Genomic DNA, 14181 nt, shown 5'->3' with positions numbered 1-14181 from the left:
GATTTGGTCAAGCACTGGTGACTGTTAAACTGACTGATTAACTGAGTGATTTGTTATCAGTTTTGGTCAAAATTCATCTCTGTACAATCTCTTTGATTAGGGACATAAGGCACAACATCAGGTGGACAAATTAATGCATTATCAATTGTTCATCAACTAGTATGCAAAAACTTCACTTTTCCCAAACTAACATTTACATTAAACAAAAATAGTGCACATGTACTATTTACCCCATTCAAAAGTGGGGGGATATTGCAATAACTCTCTTTGTCCATGCTCCTTAACCACTGAGTAGAAATTCAAACTTGGTAGAAAGGTTGTCTGTCTGAAGACCAACTGTAAGCGGTACAATTTTTGGGCCCATAGCCTAAGTTTTTGAGAGTTAGAGATGGGTGGTGGTAGGTATGTAAAAGTTCAAAGCCCAAAGAAATTTCACCTAAATGTTCAAAAAGGATTAAAGTTAAAAAACACAAGACAGAGGAGAGATTCCATCTTGGCATTAGCGAGCAAGACACCAGACGCTGTAGCTCAAAATATGTGATCAGGTCAGCATAATGAGTAATCGAGCCAATGGCTGGACTGTTTTAAAATATGAGTGTGTTTCCTAAGTTTCCCTATAGCCTTTGATAGCAGAACCTGAGCCTTGTCTCTCTTCAAAAAGGAAAAGAAAATCAGCAATGCACTCAACGAGAGACAGCTAAAAATAACACATTTTCTACAGCACCAATCAAAAACGATTCTCCACTTGGCATCACAGACCTTGAACGTGGAATGTATTGTGGCCTAAGCAATGGACTAGTCATTTTGTTAAAAAAATTGTCTGGCAGATAGATTGCTTGAGATGAGCCAAGTGTGAAAGTTGAGAATATCTGGACTGTTGTGAAGCAGAGAGCCCCAATGCTGCCAGCAGAAGGTCCTTCCTCTGTGCTCAATGTCATGAAGATCACTGTATCATTGAGGCCACAGAGCAGTGAACTCCTGACTTTCTGAAGTATTTGTAGAATCATCCTGAAGGATGGGAAAGCATATGAACACAGATAATCCCACTTCAGGTTGAAAGCATCCACTGCCCTGGCTGTCCTATCTGGGACTGGAAAAAAGATGAAGGGGTGTTTGTAGTTCAGCCTTGTTGCAAAAAGTTAATGAAGGGTGTTCCCCAAAGTCTGGATAGGAAATCTGCTATGGATTGGTACAGAGACCATCCCATGAGGACTATCTTGCCACTCTGGGACAGATTGCCTACCAAAACTGTCTTTTTTCCAGGAATGTGGCAAACTTGAACGTGATGTTGCATTGCAAAGGAGGCTCCAACCTCCATGCAGAAATAAGAGGTATGTATGCATCTTTGTCAGCTAAGGTATGTTACCATCGATGTGCTGTAATTGGAGATCATCATGCAGCAACGTATTTTGTTGATGCATCCCTGAACACTGCCCTTATTTCCAAATTGTTGTTGTGGAGGGTAGATTTATCCCAAGACCATCAACCTTGAAGAATTCGTCCTTTCAGATCCGGATGGGCAACCAACCTAGGATCTGACATATCTGTGAACAGATAGGAGTGGGGTTCAGGAGCATGCATGGTGACTCTGGTCTGAAACCAGTCCCAATCTGACCACCAAATCAGATGATGATGGAAATCTCACCCAAAGAAATCTGAGTTATCTAAGGATTCCTGATTGGATTCCACTTTGCTAGAAGGAGAAACTAGGGGGTGCAAATTCAGTCTACCTAGGGGGAACAGGATCTGCCATGGAGTTCAAGGTTCCCATACTGATGAGCCAAAAATGAGGTCTGGGCTCTGAGCACATCAAACAGGGTTAGGATTCTGTCACATGAGACACAGTCCAATCCTTTGTTCATTTGGAAATTTATTCACACAAATAAAAAATCTTGAGATGGAACCAGCTTTGATTTCTCTAGGTCGAGTAAAATGTCCAATCTGATCACTACTGACCAAAAGCAACCCATACTCTGTCTGAGGGACTTGTAACCCACCACTGTGGATCAACTAGTCTTTGAAATACTAGAGAGTAAGGCTTCCTAGTGACCTTAGGAGGATAACAACCATTCACATGGCTCTGGTAAAAGCTACGGTTGTGGAAGATAGGCCGAGTATCAAGGTACAGAATTGGAAAACCACCACATCAAAGCAAAACTGGAAGCATTTCCAATGAAAAAAAATTTATAGGGATGTGAAGGTATGCATCCTGTAGGTCGAAGGAGATTGCTCAGTTATCAGGCCCTATGGCATTCCTGAAGTTGTGGTCTCCATCTTGAAAAGGATCCTTCTGCAGAAACTTATTTAAGGTGGAAAGGTTGACAATTGGTCAAAACTTCCTACCTTTTATAGGACTAGGAAAATCCAGGAAACAATATAAAAACTGGAGTCTGGATGTTGAACACCCTCTCTACTGAATCATTCTGCAGAAGGGAGCATGCCTTCTCCTTTAATTGCACCAGATTCAACTGGTGGAACTTTATGGGGTTCCTTAGCAGCAGAGAAAGTTTCAGAGTCTCAGTTTATGATAGAGGATCCACTCAACAATTCCTTAAGGCTGCACATACCCTTCCTTAGAATGGGGGAAGGTCCTGCAAACTTCCTCCCTTGGTAATTTCAGTGACATCTTCTAAGGGGGAGGTCTGAATTGGGGCTGCTTTTGGTCTGGGGCTTTAATGGGCCAGATACAGATGTGAAGCACTGGTGTAGCCGGTTCTTCAGGTCCTGGGAAGTCTATCAAAAAGAGTCTCTGCATGGCTGACAACAGAAAGTGAAGGAGGTGGCTGAGAAAAAAAAAGGCATAACATGTTCTAAGGCCTCCTGTGTTTTCAATGAAAAGCAAGACCAGGACACTATGGAAATACCCACTTAAGACACCGCGGTACCCAAGGTGGGAGGTTTAATGGATCAGAAGCATGAACCCTACAGCTAGCTGCAGTGATCAAAGGCCACAATGTAGTTGGGGGAATGTTCACTCCTTCTACTGCCTAGCAAACTCCTGAACCTACTAAACCTTTGAGAATGCTCTATGACAATGGCCAAGTGAAAGAGCAACAGGAAATCTGGGCAAGTGGTCACCCCCAACAGTCTCTCCAAACTGGAGAGAATTTTAGTGTCCTACAAGCCTGAAGACTAGGAACACAAGTTCGCATGGGAGAAGACAGTACATATTGTTGACCACCAGACCAAAAGACAAGATCTCTTTCTCCTCCATCATCTGGGTCATGTTGAGTGGAGACAGGAAACCAGAGGGAAAAGAAACCTCAGTCTGCTCCACATTAAACTCATGAGTCCACAAGGACTGACAGGACGTCTTCATCCTAGTCTTGTTCCTGGGAGGCAGAAATTTGTTGCCTCATATATCACTGTCATAAAGGAGACAATGGGGTTAGGAAAATCTTGTCCTGTAACTCCTCATGTAAAGCAAAGCCACTGACTGGTTAACAGACCAGCTATTGGTGCCTGTTGACCATTCACTATTGACCAGTCACTGGTCAATGACATGTCAGATGAAACTGATCCATAGGATCCTCAGAGCTTATAAACTTGGATCAAAGTGGCATGAGCCTCCTGCCACAAAATGACTCTGGATTAAGTAACTTCCTCGCTGGGGGAGGGGGTGACTTGCCCTATGCCCTGTGTGGCTGGAGAAGGTATTACTCCTCCCTCTCTCTCCATCTGCTTATATCCTCCCTTGCAATGGGCCTTGTAAGTCTCCAGAGAGTCTGATCTCATTTACTCCGATTACCTATGAGTGCCCTCTTCCCTGCAAAGAATTCTCCTCTGAGACTTAAGGGACTTGGGGAAGGAAAGACCTGAAAACTCTGCAGATAAAAAGGAAGGCCATTTCTTCCTCCCCTTATATGACCATCTGCTTTCAGTGAAGTCACAGATTTTGTCTGACCAGAGACAACAAAAAAGGACAACCATATGTGCTTATATGATTGGTACATGTCAGGCAGGTTGAATGCATGTTCTGGGGTCTTTCTTGTGCCTGAATTTCATTATACAGTGTGACCCCACTATAGAATGCTCCATTATAACACAAATTTGGATATAACACGGTCAATGTGTGGCTCCCAAAATTTTATATACATGTAATTTTCTTGCACATGAAAAAAAACTTTCTTAAATATATGAAGAAAACATAAAAAGTTCTTTTAATTATCATTTTGGAGAAGATATTGCACATGAATAATGCAAGATGATCACAGTGTGGTTCCTAAAAAATTTTATGTAATTTTCTCGTACATGAAAAAATAGTTTTTTCTTCTTTAAAAAAAAAAAAAAAGAATGTAAAAAGTTTATTCTGGGATCATGTAAGGCTTCGCCAATGTCACAAACTACGATTTTGTTTTTCCTTTTTGGTGGCAAAATATATCATATGGCACATTTTTTTTTTATTGCCGACATTGTTAGCTGTTTAAACTTGTGTATACAATCATTGGTTTGGAGTGGAGAAATTCAGAGGCCCCATGAAAGGAAGCCGCAAACTTGATATAAAATGCACTGAAATTTATTTATTTTTACAAAAACAAATTCTTTGTCCACATTGACAAACCATCTTAACAGTGCTCATAATGCACTTATGCCAACATCTAGCATGAGTACTGTATGTTTTGATATATATGCTTTTTTTGTTGTTGACACTTCTGGTAGCAGAGATCAACTGGACAAGGCATTATCTCATAACCTATCTTTTGTCGGATTTATGGCCGCTCGCTAGTAATATATTTACACAGACTGACATTTGTATGTGGATGGTAAGTAAAATTCCTCTTCTTTTCACTCAGAATTAAACCCTTCAGAACACTCACATTTTCTGTAGTAATCCCTGTCACCAGACCAGAACACCTGCATCTCTATCATCCACTGACCCTTTGTTAAATTTCTGACACAAGTGTGGAAGGCAACATCACTCCACTACCAAAAATGTTTAAAAAAAAGGATATTAAAAAAAGCCGAACAACATCTTACTTGTTGGTCTATTCAATAGGCAGGGAGGAACAGTAACTACAGTCAAAGAAAACAGATTACCTTTCAAACATTGATTGTTTTGAAACGAACTAAGCAAATGTGGGAGAAAAAAAAAACAGTCTCAATCATGCAATACAATAATCCGATATAGCCGCCACAAATGGGCCATTTGTTTGGTTCTCCAAAACTGTCCTTTAGTGGCGACTTCAATAGCGTATGCACCCTTCATCAAAGAAATCTGACTACAATCTTCAAAAAAACAAAGAACTTTTCTTCAAAGGAAGTCAGTACCAAACTTAAATAAAAGCAATGGAATCTTATGGATTTTTTTCGTTTTCCAATGTGACTGGAATATGTTTACTGTGCCATGAAAGTTTCCTTTTAGCAGGGAAAAAGTTTATGCTTACGAACGCTACCAACAGCAGCTTAAAACGCAAACTAACTTGGAATGTACTGAAAAGTAAATGTGCTTCATCGTTCATTACATGATTGTGCTATGTTTTTCCAGTGAATTCAGACCTATATGACCTGTGACAAAATTACTGAATATTTTAAATCTATGTGTGTACATATTTTCTATGGAATTACTTGTATTGTGGATTCAATGTATGTGATGAGATTCGCGGGTGAGTACAGGGTGTTGATACTCTATTCATGCTATACATAAGACATGTATATATAAATTGCATACATGTATATGTACTGATCCGTGGTTTCCCTAAATAAAGTAAAATATTATATATGCCTTTTCTGTTTTCACTACAGATGCATTTCTCATTTAATATGCATCGATTAAAGATGGTAACTGTGCCAATGAAGCATGTATTTTACCGCCCGCATTTATCATCTACCACCCCCACCCCCTGCAATTTGTTTTGGGGTACATGCATCATTTTCTTAAGCAAACTGACTTGGCTGCTTACAACAAACACAGTTCGGTCTATAACACGGTTGGGTCCTATAGCTCCCAACTACTGTGTTATAGTGGGGTCACACTGTACTTTGTTTCTAAGACACTGCTGTAAAAGAAAAACTCTGAAAATTCAAATTAAAACAGAAATACTTTACATGCCCAGTGAGTCTTTATTTAATATGAAGGAAAACAACAAAACTGATGTTTCAATCACAATGGCATTAACAATACTTAATTATGAGTACTGAAGATAAAGAACAGCAAAGAACCAGCAAAGGAATATCAAGTACAACTGAACATGCAAATGATTATGAATGATAATGTGAGTACAGCTCTGGAAAAACACAAATTACTGAACAACAATTTCAGAGATTTGTATCTTAGCAAAACTAAGGAAGGGAGTGGGCATAAAATGATTACAATATAGATAGAGATACTAAAGACATATCTTAAACTTTGAAAATGGACTTGATGGAGTCAAAACAAAAAGTTAACCTAATGTCCTTGGGGGAAGGGCAGGGAAAAGGGAACCTAAAATGCAAGGTTATAAATAAACATAACCTAAAATATATTTTAAAAAACTCTCTTGAAAGCTTACTCTGACCAAGGAATAACATTTGAACTTTGAGTATGTACACTTGATAAATATGATGCTTATATTAAAAATGCCGAATTGGCATTGTATGAAATGAAGTCAAAGCAACTTTCTATAGAGCAAAATTTGGACCAATAAACTATGGAGTTGTCCAGAAAAATGAAGGGGACTACTAGGCATGCTTCAGTTTGGCATGTACATCTAGAAACATCTTTAAAGTCACCCAATACTAGGATAAATTATCATCTTGTTGACAAGGGTAATTTCCATCCCAGAAAAAGGAAGCTACACAAAAGCCATGGGTGATGTATTACCGACATTAAATATTTCATTTTATCAATGCCAGCCAGGTTGGATTGCTACTGAAAAGTTCCATTTTATCCCTACTGTTGAATGGGCTCAACATAAATCATCAGAATATGTATGATTATCTCCACCTGTAAAAGACATTTCACATGCTTATGGAAATATAATGTTTTAATACATTTACTCAGGCGAGGAAGAAGATCCTAGTATATCACATAAAAACTGCATGTAGTGCTTGTGCAAGAAAGTTTGAGTTGAATAAAGGAACTGATGCAGAAGTTTTAACACAATGAAAATATCAAAATAAAATTACTAGTCAGCATAAGAAAAGTCACACAGAGGTCTCACTAAAGCAGGCTTAAACAATAGCCATGTTTTAAATTGTTTTTCAATGCCATTAAATGTATGCAATGGCATAAAGTTATTAATGCATATACTCAAAGTACTTACATGCTTTTTTACACTTTGTCTCTGCCTGAAAAATAATATATAAAGTACTTATTATTGTGGGGTTTTTAAAAATCAATGGTGCAGTTAAATGTTATCTACTGGATGTGCATTTTGGTTTCAAAAACATGTAAAGACCTCAAAAATCTTTTTAAATAACAAAAGTAACTGTTCACATTGCTGTAAAAAAAAACTTATTCAGCAGTGAAAAGAGGTCATTATGTCCAAGTACAAATGAGGCTGGTGTTGTACAGAGTAGGAATTAAATCATCTGTATTTCAAAATTATGTGTACAATTACTGATCAACTGAAAAGATTCTAAAACGTTACATTCAAGATTATTAGTTAAATTAAAAAAATCCATACACAGAAAGAGAAATGATGAACATGCCATTTATGAAAGAAATATCATGGGTACAAAATGAGAAATGTAACAGAAAAAAATTTGCCACTCAAAATTTTAGTTATATTTACTATACCTATGTTAGATGTCAATGATCCTGCTTTAAAAAAATTCAATGACTTGCTTGATCAAGGATCATTCAATTGCATAGCTGACCAACAATGGTAAAACATTTAAAAACAATATTTTTCACTGACTGAATTTTAAAAACTGACTTTTTTAATGGTCTTAGTGTTTACATTTTTTATATATCAAAAATTACTTCTGTTCATATTTTGAATATATCAGAAATTACTGCTTTCTGACCAGCAAACTTCTTGCAAACTCCAGCACAAAAACCAGAGATCTATGTATTTATACGTTTGGTATTAATAAATCATAAGAGCATCAATAATGAGTTACTTACAGTGATAATTTCTGATTTTTGTTCAGTCATTGGCTTATTGCTCATTTTTGTTAAGAGCCTTCAAGCATACTTTTTAATAGCTGTTGCTTAACTCAGACAAAGGATTATCCCTGCTTTATTTCAAAGACAATTCAGATAGTTTATTTTCAAAATGCACGTATTATGTCTATCATTCATATGGCTTATAGATGCTTACTTTCTACACAAAATGCTCTGATAGGGGCTGGAGCTGGGTACCATGAAAAATGTTGTACTGTGTTCCACCCCATTATTTCTGAAAATACTATATGTACCACAGTATACTGCAATTATATTAGGGAACAAAATTACTCCAAAATATATGGAATTATTGAGATCATCAAAGATGGTGAACTGAATCACACCTTTTACTTGAAAACAAACTTGTCCATGCAAATATTATGGACTGTTACTAAAGAAACTCCCATTTGATTCGAAACACCGATAAGTTGTCAGTATTTTGGAACCCCTGGAGCATTTTTCTTTTTAAAATTTGTAGTGGGGTACAAACAAATGTGATGGTGTGTTAATACTATAACAAACTGAACATATGTACTGCAATCCTGTGTTGCCATTATCAATCTTTGTTAAAAAATATGTAGACAATAAGCATTAAAAGTGGATGTTGACTGCACATCCCAGATTGGGAAAGGTGCAGTTAAGCCATATAGCTTTTGATAAGTTGTAATGAGGTTGGGAGGGATGAAATGAAGCCATCTGGTTTGGGAAAGCTTAATACAAGATCAGGCCTCCATATCCACAAAATGTTTCTCTCTTTCTGTGTATTGTTAAGGGCTAATCCATGAAAACATACACTGGACCCTGGAAAGGCACTTCCAACATGGAATAGTCACCTATGGATGCAATTTATAATTTTTCATCATTTTCATACAAACTGTTTAAGTAATTAGAGCATTTATTTAAAAATATGCCTTCCCTGAGTGCCAAGCCTGTTTAAATGGAACAGCTGAAAGTAAATCGCCAGGTTACAGAAAAGAGGAAATATAGTTATCTAAGCTCCTGTACTGTAATCATAGTCAACATTAAAATTGCAATTTGTAAGTGTTTCTTCTCAAAACAGTCCAAATGCAAAGAACATTTTTTATAAGATCATGTGTATTTTTTCTTCTTCCGAAATTACTTTCTTATTCAACATCCAAGATTGTTTTATGTAGTTTTTACATAAAATTTAAGTGCAAATATGCATAGTCATGCAGACCTTTGCAATAATTACAAAGCTGTTCCACTGCCTCTCCACTTGATGATTCAGCCACAAATTCTTTGTCCTGTGCACTGAACCGCGTTAATTTTTAAGAAAATATCCACTTAAATGTATTGCTATAAACATTTGGATTTTAATCTGTCAATATTTCTGACTTACACAGACATGCTTATGGAGAGAGCTACATTTTAGAAAGAGCAGATTACAAACTGGTTTGAAAATTGGTGTATGCATATCAAACTTCTTAAAATGTGCAAGTTTTTTTTGGTGACGATATTGGCGAAATAAAATGTCGTTATGAAAATACAAGTACATATTTGCATGTCTTGAGCAGCCATGAGCACAGCTGTACATTCCTACACATGGACAACCTGGATGTCAGATTTGCACCATTTTCCTTTACAACTAAATAAACATCATTCGAAAAATCCCTATGCTGATATGACCATCAATTCAGTGGAAGTAGTGACAAGATTTTCAGGCTGGCTGTTGTGACAGCGATACTGAATGCATGATTGGTATCATTTTTATTTAGAAACAACTAGGTATCAGAAAAAATCTTTGCTGATATGGACTTCCATATGTGTGACTGTTGTAACATCAAGGCATGCATGAATACCAAGAAAATAAATGAAACTCAGCACTGAAAAGATTAATGAGGCTAAAGCTTTACCTTTTCTATATCCTTCTGTGAAGCATTGTCTCGTTTCAACTTTTCTACTTCCAGACATCTTGTATGGTATATTTCTTTTGCCTAAAAACAAGTGCAAAAAGATGTATATATCTAAAACATGGAAAATTTCTGATGACCTACTATCCAAATATGAAACTTAAGCACCAATGGCTGGAATGTAATGATCATGATATCTGAATAACCAATTCACATTTTTACCTGACCAATCACAAAAACATTTTCTTTAGTCCAGAAAATAATCAGACACATGTACTAGAAAAATTAGGGTATTCTTTTGAAATACAAGTGATTAACGATGTGCATAAATCTATTGTTTACTGGCTTTTCAGACAATTTTATCTAAGTAATGCTTATTTTGTACTTCAAATGTTATGACAAACAGATCTCATTTTACAAACCTAACATTAGTTTATTTCACTGTAATTTCTATTTAAGAATAATTATGAGTTACCTTTAGTAAAGCTGTGGTAGTTTGTTGTAGAGATGTCACTACTTCCAGTGTGCCTGATTCACTCTCCTTCATCTACAAAAAATATTTACACTTAGAATTAAGCTTTTTGAGTTTCCTTTCCATGTAGCACATACTAAAACATTTACAAATGGGACATTCTTGAAAAGTTGATTTTACCTTAACCCGTTTCAATTAAATTAAGTCTCTGATCTAACATTTAAAACACCAGCCTTATTTCCTTTTTACTTTTTGATCCAATATATGCAGGTATGAGGCCATTGTATACAGTGCATCTAAAAGTTCACTGAGGAAGCTTATTCAAGAATTTGCACTAGGACTGACATCAGATTTAATTTTGTCAAATTTTCCAAAATACTTATATGGTATGTTAAGATAAATAATGTTTGAAAACATGCAATGCAAAAGTGAATTTGTCTACTTTTTTTAAAACAGACATAATTCTGTTATTTGCATTAAAAGTATGGATGCTCTATAATGGCCTTTTATATCTTAGGTAACAGGTGATTATTTTCAAAAGGCATTAAACAAAAATGTCTGACAAAGTTTGTTGAAAAAAGCATGGAAATCCCACCCAAAACTAAATATATTTAGGGTTTTAGAAGGCAAAACCATATGTTTTTCTTAATTCTGGTCAACAATTCAACTGAGAACTCAAAAATATTTATTATGTTTTATAATAAGACATTATATACAACTTGATTAAATATCATCCTGGTTCTTGACTCAAATGCCTGTTAACAAATGCTCTAAATGTATTTCTGCTGACCCTGATTTACTTCTGTGCTATGTTAAGTACAATCAGAGATGAAATATATACCAAATTTCCTCACTGAATATCTACTGAATGCATTCAGATAGTACCTGAATACTTGTCCATAATAGTAAATGTATCAAATCAATCCTCTTTGCTTTGTTTACTTTGGTATCTGTTTACAAATTCCCTACATATCACCCCTTACTAAGCTGACCTGAAAACACATGAAATCAGTTATCTAAATGTAATTAAATAGCATATTTGGGGCCTAAGTAATTTATTTTTGAGGATTCAGGCTATGAATTAAATGAACATGGGTGTTATTTGTACTATTTATTTTAAAGCTGAGTAAGAACAGAAACATTTACATAGAGCTGAAGACAGCTGGCAAGATGTGCAGACGCTCAATCACTTCTTCAGCAAGGGGACTAACCATTTAATTGGGCGTGTCAAGGGCCCAGGGATTTTCATTCCAACCAGGATATCTTTTTATCTAAAGATAACTTTTTGGGACCAATTTGATGAACAGAATATGGTTTTCTTTCCTACAAAACACAATGCTTTACCCATCTGCATGTCATTTTCTGCTTTACATTTGTTGATGATTTCTAATTAGTACAACCCTATTACAGGAATAAAGATGTAATCAAGAAATATAACAAATTATAGTAACATTTTTCTTATTTCAACATTTTGCAAACTGTGTATTTAAATACTATAACAAAACGACCTGTCATATTTTGTAGACTAAAACAAGTTACTATGCTAGAAAAAATAAATACAGCCCCAAATGAAGTAAAAATGACAAAAACAAAAAACTTGCATTAAAATATTACCACACATATTCTACAACTGTGACCTTGACTCCAAGGTCAAAGGAACAAGAGTGCTCTTTAGCTTCATAATTATTCATTCTACATCTGAAGAAAAAAAATAATTAAAGACAGAAATAAAAGCAGATGAAAAAACTTCTTCAAACACATTATTGCCAATTTTCTTTGACTGTGATCTAGACCATAAGGTCCAAGGGGCAAGCAAAAGTAAATGAACTGATTGTCTTAGCTTCATAATGATTCAGTCTAAGCCTGAAAATAATCCATCCAGGGATTTAGGAAATATAAGCAAAAGATTGATTGAACCAGAACCATCATACAAAGTTTTTATGACATTTACTCTGACCCATAGGTCATGGAGTGAACAAGTATGTCAATGAATGGTGTAAATTTCATAAAGATTAATACCAAGTATCATGAGACTTGATCGAGCAGTCACTGAAATATTAGCAAATGAAAATAAAACTGTCTTAGATTCAAGAAAATTCATGCCTAATAAAATGAGAATCTAAGAATGAATTTAGGAAAAGTATAATGGAAAAACTTATAACCAAAACAATTTTACTGTCACTACTGTGCCAATGACTACTGTATCTTACTTCCCACTAATGGGGCTTCAACAAAAATTATGAAGATATCAACCTCCAGCAATAGCTTTCAAACAAGCCACATGCAGATCAACAGAAACGAAGATTTTAAAATGGCACTTACCAAGCAAAATTTCATGCAAATAAATGTTTTAAAAATGTTCTGTCATAATACAGGAAAAACCATATGGATGTAATAGCAGGGAGGCTGGTAAAGTGTATGTGCATTACGATTTGTTAAGTATTATTGAAGACTGAATTTACTAGAAAAAAATATTTTCTTCTTCAAATACATTACCCAATCATAATACCTTAGGAGAATAATTAAGAGGTGGATACATCATCTTACCCCAGAGAGACTATCTCTGGTCCCCTAAGATGTGTTGAACAACTTGTACATCACCTGACTAGAAAACAGACTCAGGACAAATTTTCCCTTCCACAAACCAAGTGGAAGTCATGAAGCCACATCATTATGAAGCTGCCAAACAACCTGGACAGATAACCTTTTGCACCATGGGTAAAGATTCTGCCAGGTCAAGCTGAGCCTTTTTCAAAGAATGATATCTGATAAAAAATGGAGAACTGTCATATCTTCATGAGCCAATATGCAAATCAATTCATTGGTGTGGTGGTTTTTCCAATATGCAGAACATACGGACCACTTTTTCACCTCTTTTGAAGGCAAGATGAGGCATGATCTCCCTTGATGCAAATGCTCAGCCTTCCTTAAATACCACTTCAGCGCTTGTACTGGGTCCTGTAGATGACCTTGAGATCAAGTGTCCAGGATAGACAGGAATTACTATCAATATCTTATTACCCATGAACCTTACAATGAGAGCAGGAGGCTTCATAAGTGATAATGATCCATCTTGTTGGAATTAAATGTAGATGAATCCACCAATAGGAAAGGCATTTACTATTTCTGCCTGACATTTGAAATGCAGTGAGGAGACAGGACTTGTATTAGAGGTGAACTAATTAAGCTCTTGAAAGCGGTTCAAATTGTGTCTTATTCAACCAGGTTAATACACATGACAAATTTTACTTGGCATGCATCAAGTATCATTGGACAGATGAAATCGAAAATGAACAAAATATAGGATAGGTCTTTGTTTTATCTGACAACCTCTCTTCCATGATAATGCATTGTGACAGTGGTCATGGAATGATAGGTTTTAATAGTGATTGGTGCTAACAGTTTTCTTCAACAGACATACATTAGTTGTTGAGGTATGGATACCCCCAGTGGTATAGTGTGCTCTTATGTGCTCCACTGAGAATGTATTCCATTGCCTTCATACACTTTTAAGGTGGGTGGCTAACTCACTTGAGGGATTCATTACCACTTGTGAGAACTGTTTATTCTGGTAAAACCAGTTATTATGCAATTCTTTTTAACGTGATTCCACTTATAATGTGATGGCAGCATGGCTCCCATTTTTTTAATTTAAGGTGACCTCTCTTTTTAACATCCTAAATACATGCACTCAGAAATTTTAATGTTGCATTAACTTCCAAAATTTTCCAAAACAAACGACATATGATCAA

At 35.9% G+C, this 14181-nt stretch overlaps 1 protein-coding gene across 4 annotated transcripts in view; it reads right to left on the bottom strand.

Moving 5' to 3' along the window:
• The window catches only part of LOC149807414 (F-BAR domain only protein 2-like), a 150139-nt gene that overhangs the window by 111411 nt on the left and 24547 nt on the right, over positions 1-14181 (bottom strand). For all 4 annotated transcript variants that reach the window (XM_089966526.1, XM_089966541.1, XM_089966532.1 and 1 more), the window contains exons 5-7: positions 10433-10504; positions 9961-10041; positions 7242-7266 (exon numbers count right to left, since the gene is read on the bottom strand). In XM_089966526.1, the coding sequence (XP_089822652.1) occupies positions 7242-7266; positions 9961-10041; positions 10433-10504 (178 nt within the window). The remainder of the gene's footprint in view (positions 1-7241; positions 7267-9960; positions 10042-10432; positions 10505-14181) is intronic.

Source organism: Sinohyriopsis cumingii, chromosome 1, assembly GCF_028554795.1.
Source record: "Sinohyriopsis cumingii isolate HCF-2022 chromosome 1, ASM2855479v2, whole genome shotgun sequence".
In the NCBI taxonomy this organism is placed as follows: domain Eukaryota; kingdom Metazoa; phylum Mollusca; class Bivalvia; order Unionida; family Unionidae; genus Sinohyriopsis; species Sinohyriopsis cumingii.
The sequence above is the reverse complement of the archived record's forward strand: the minus strand, read 5'-3'. Positions and strand labels throughout refer to the sequence as shown.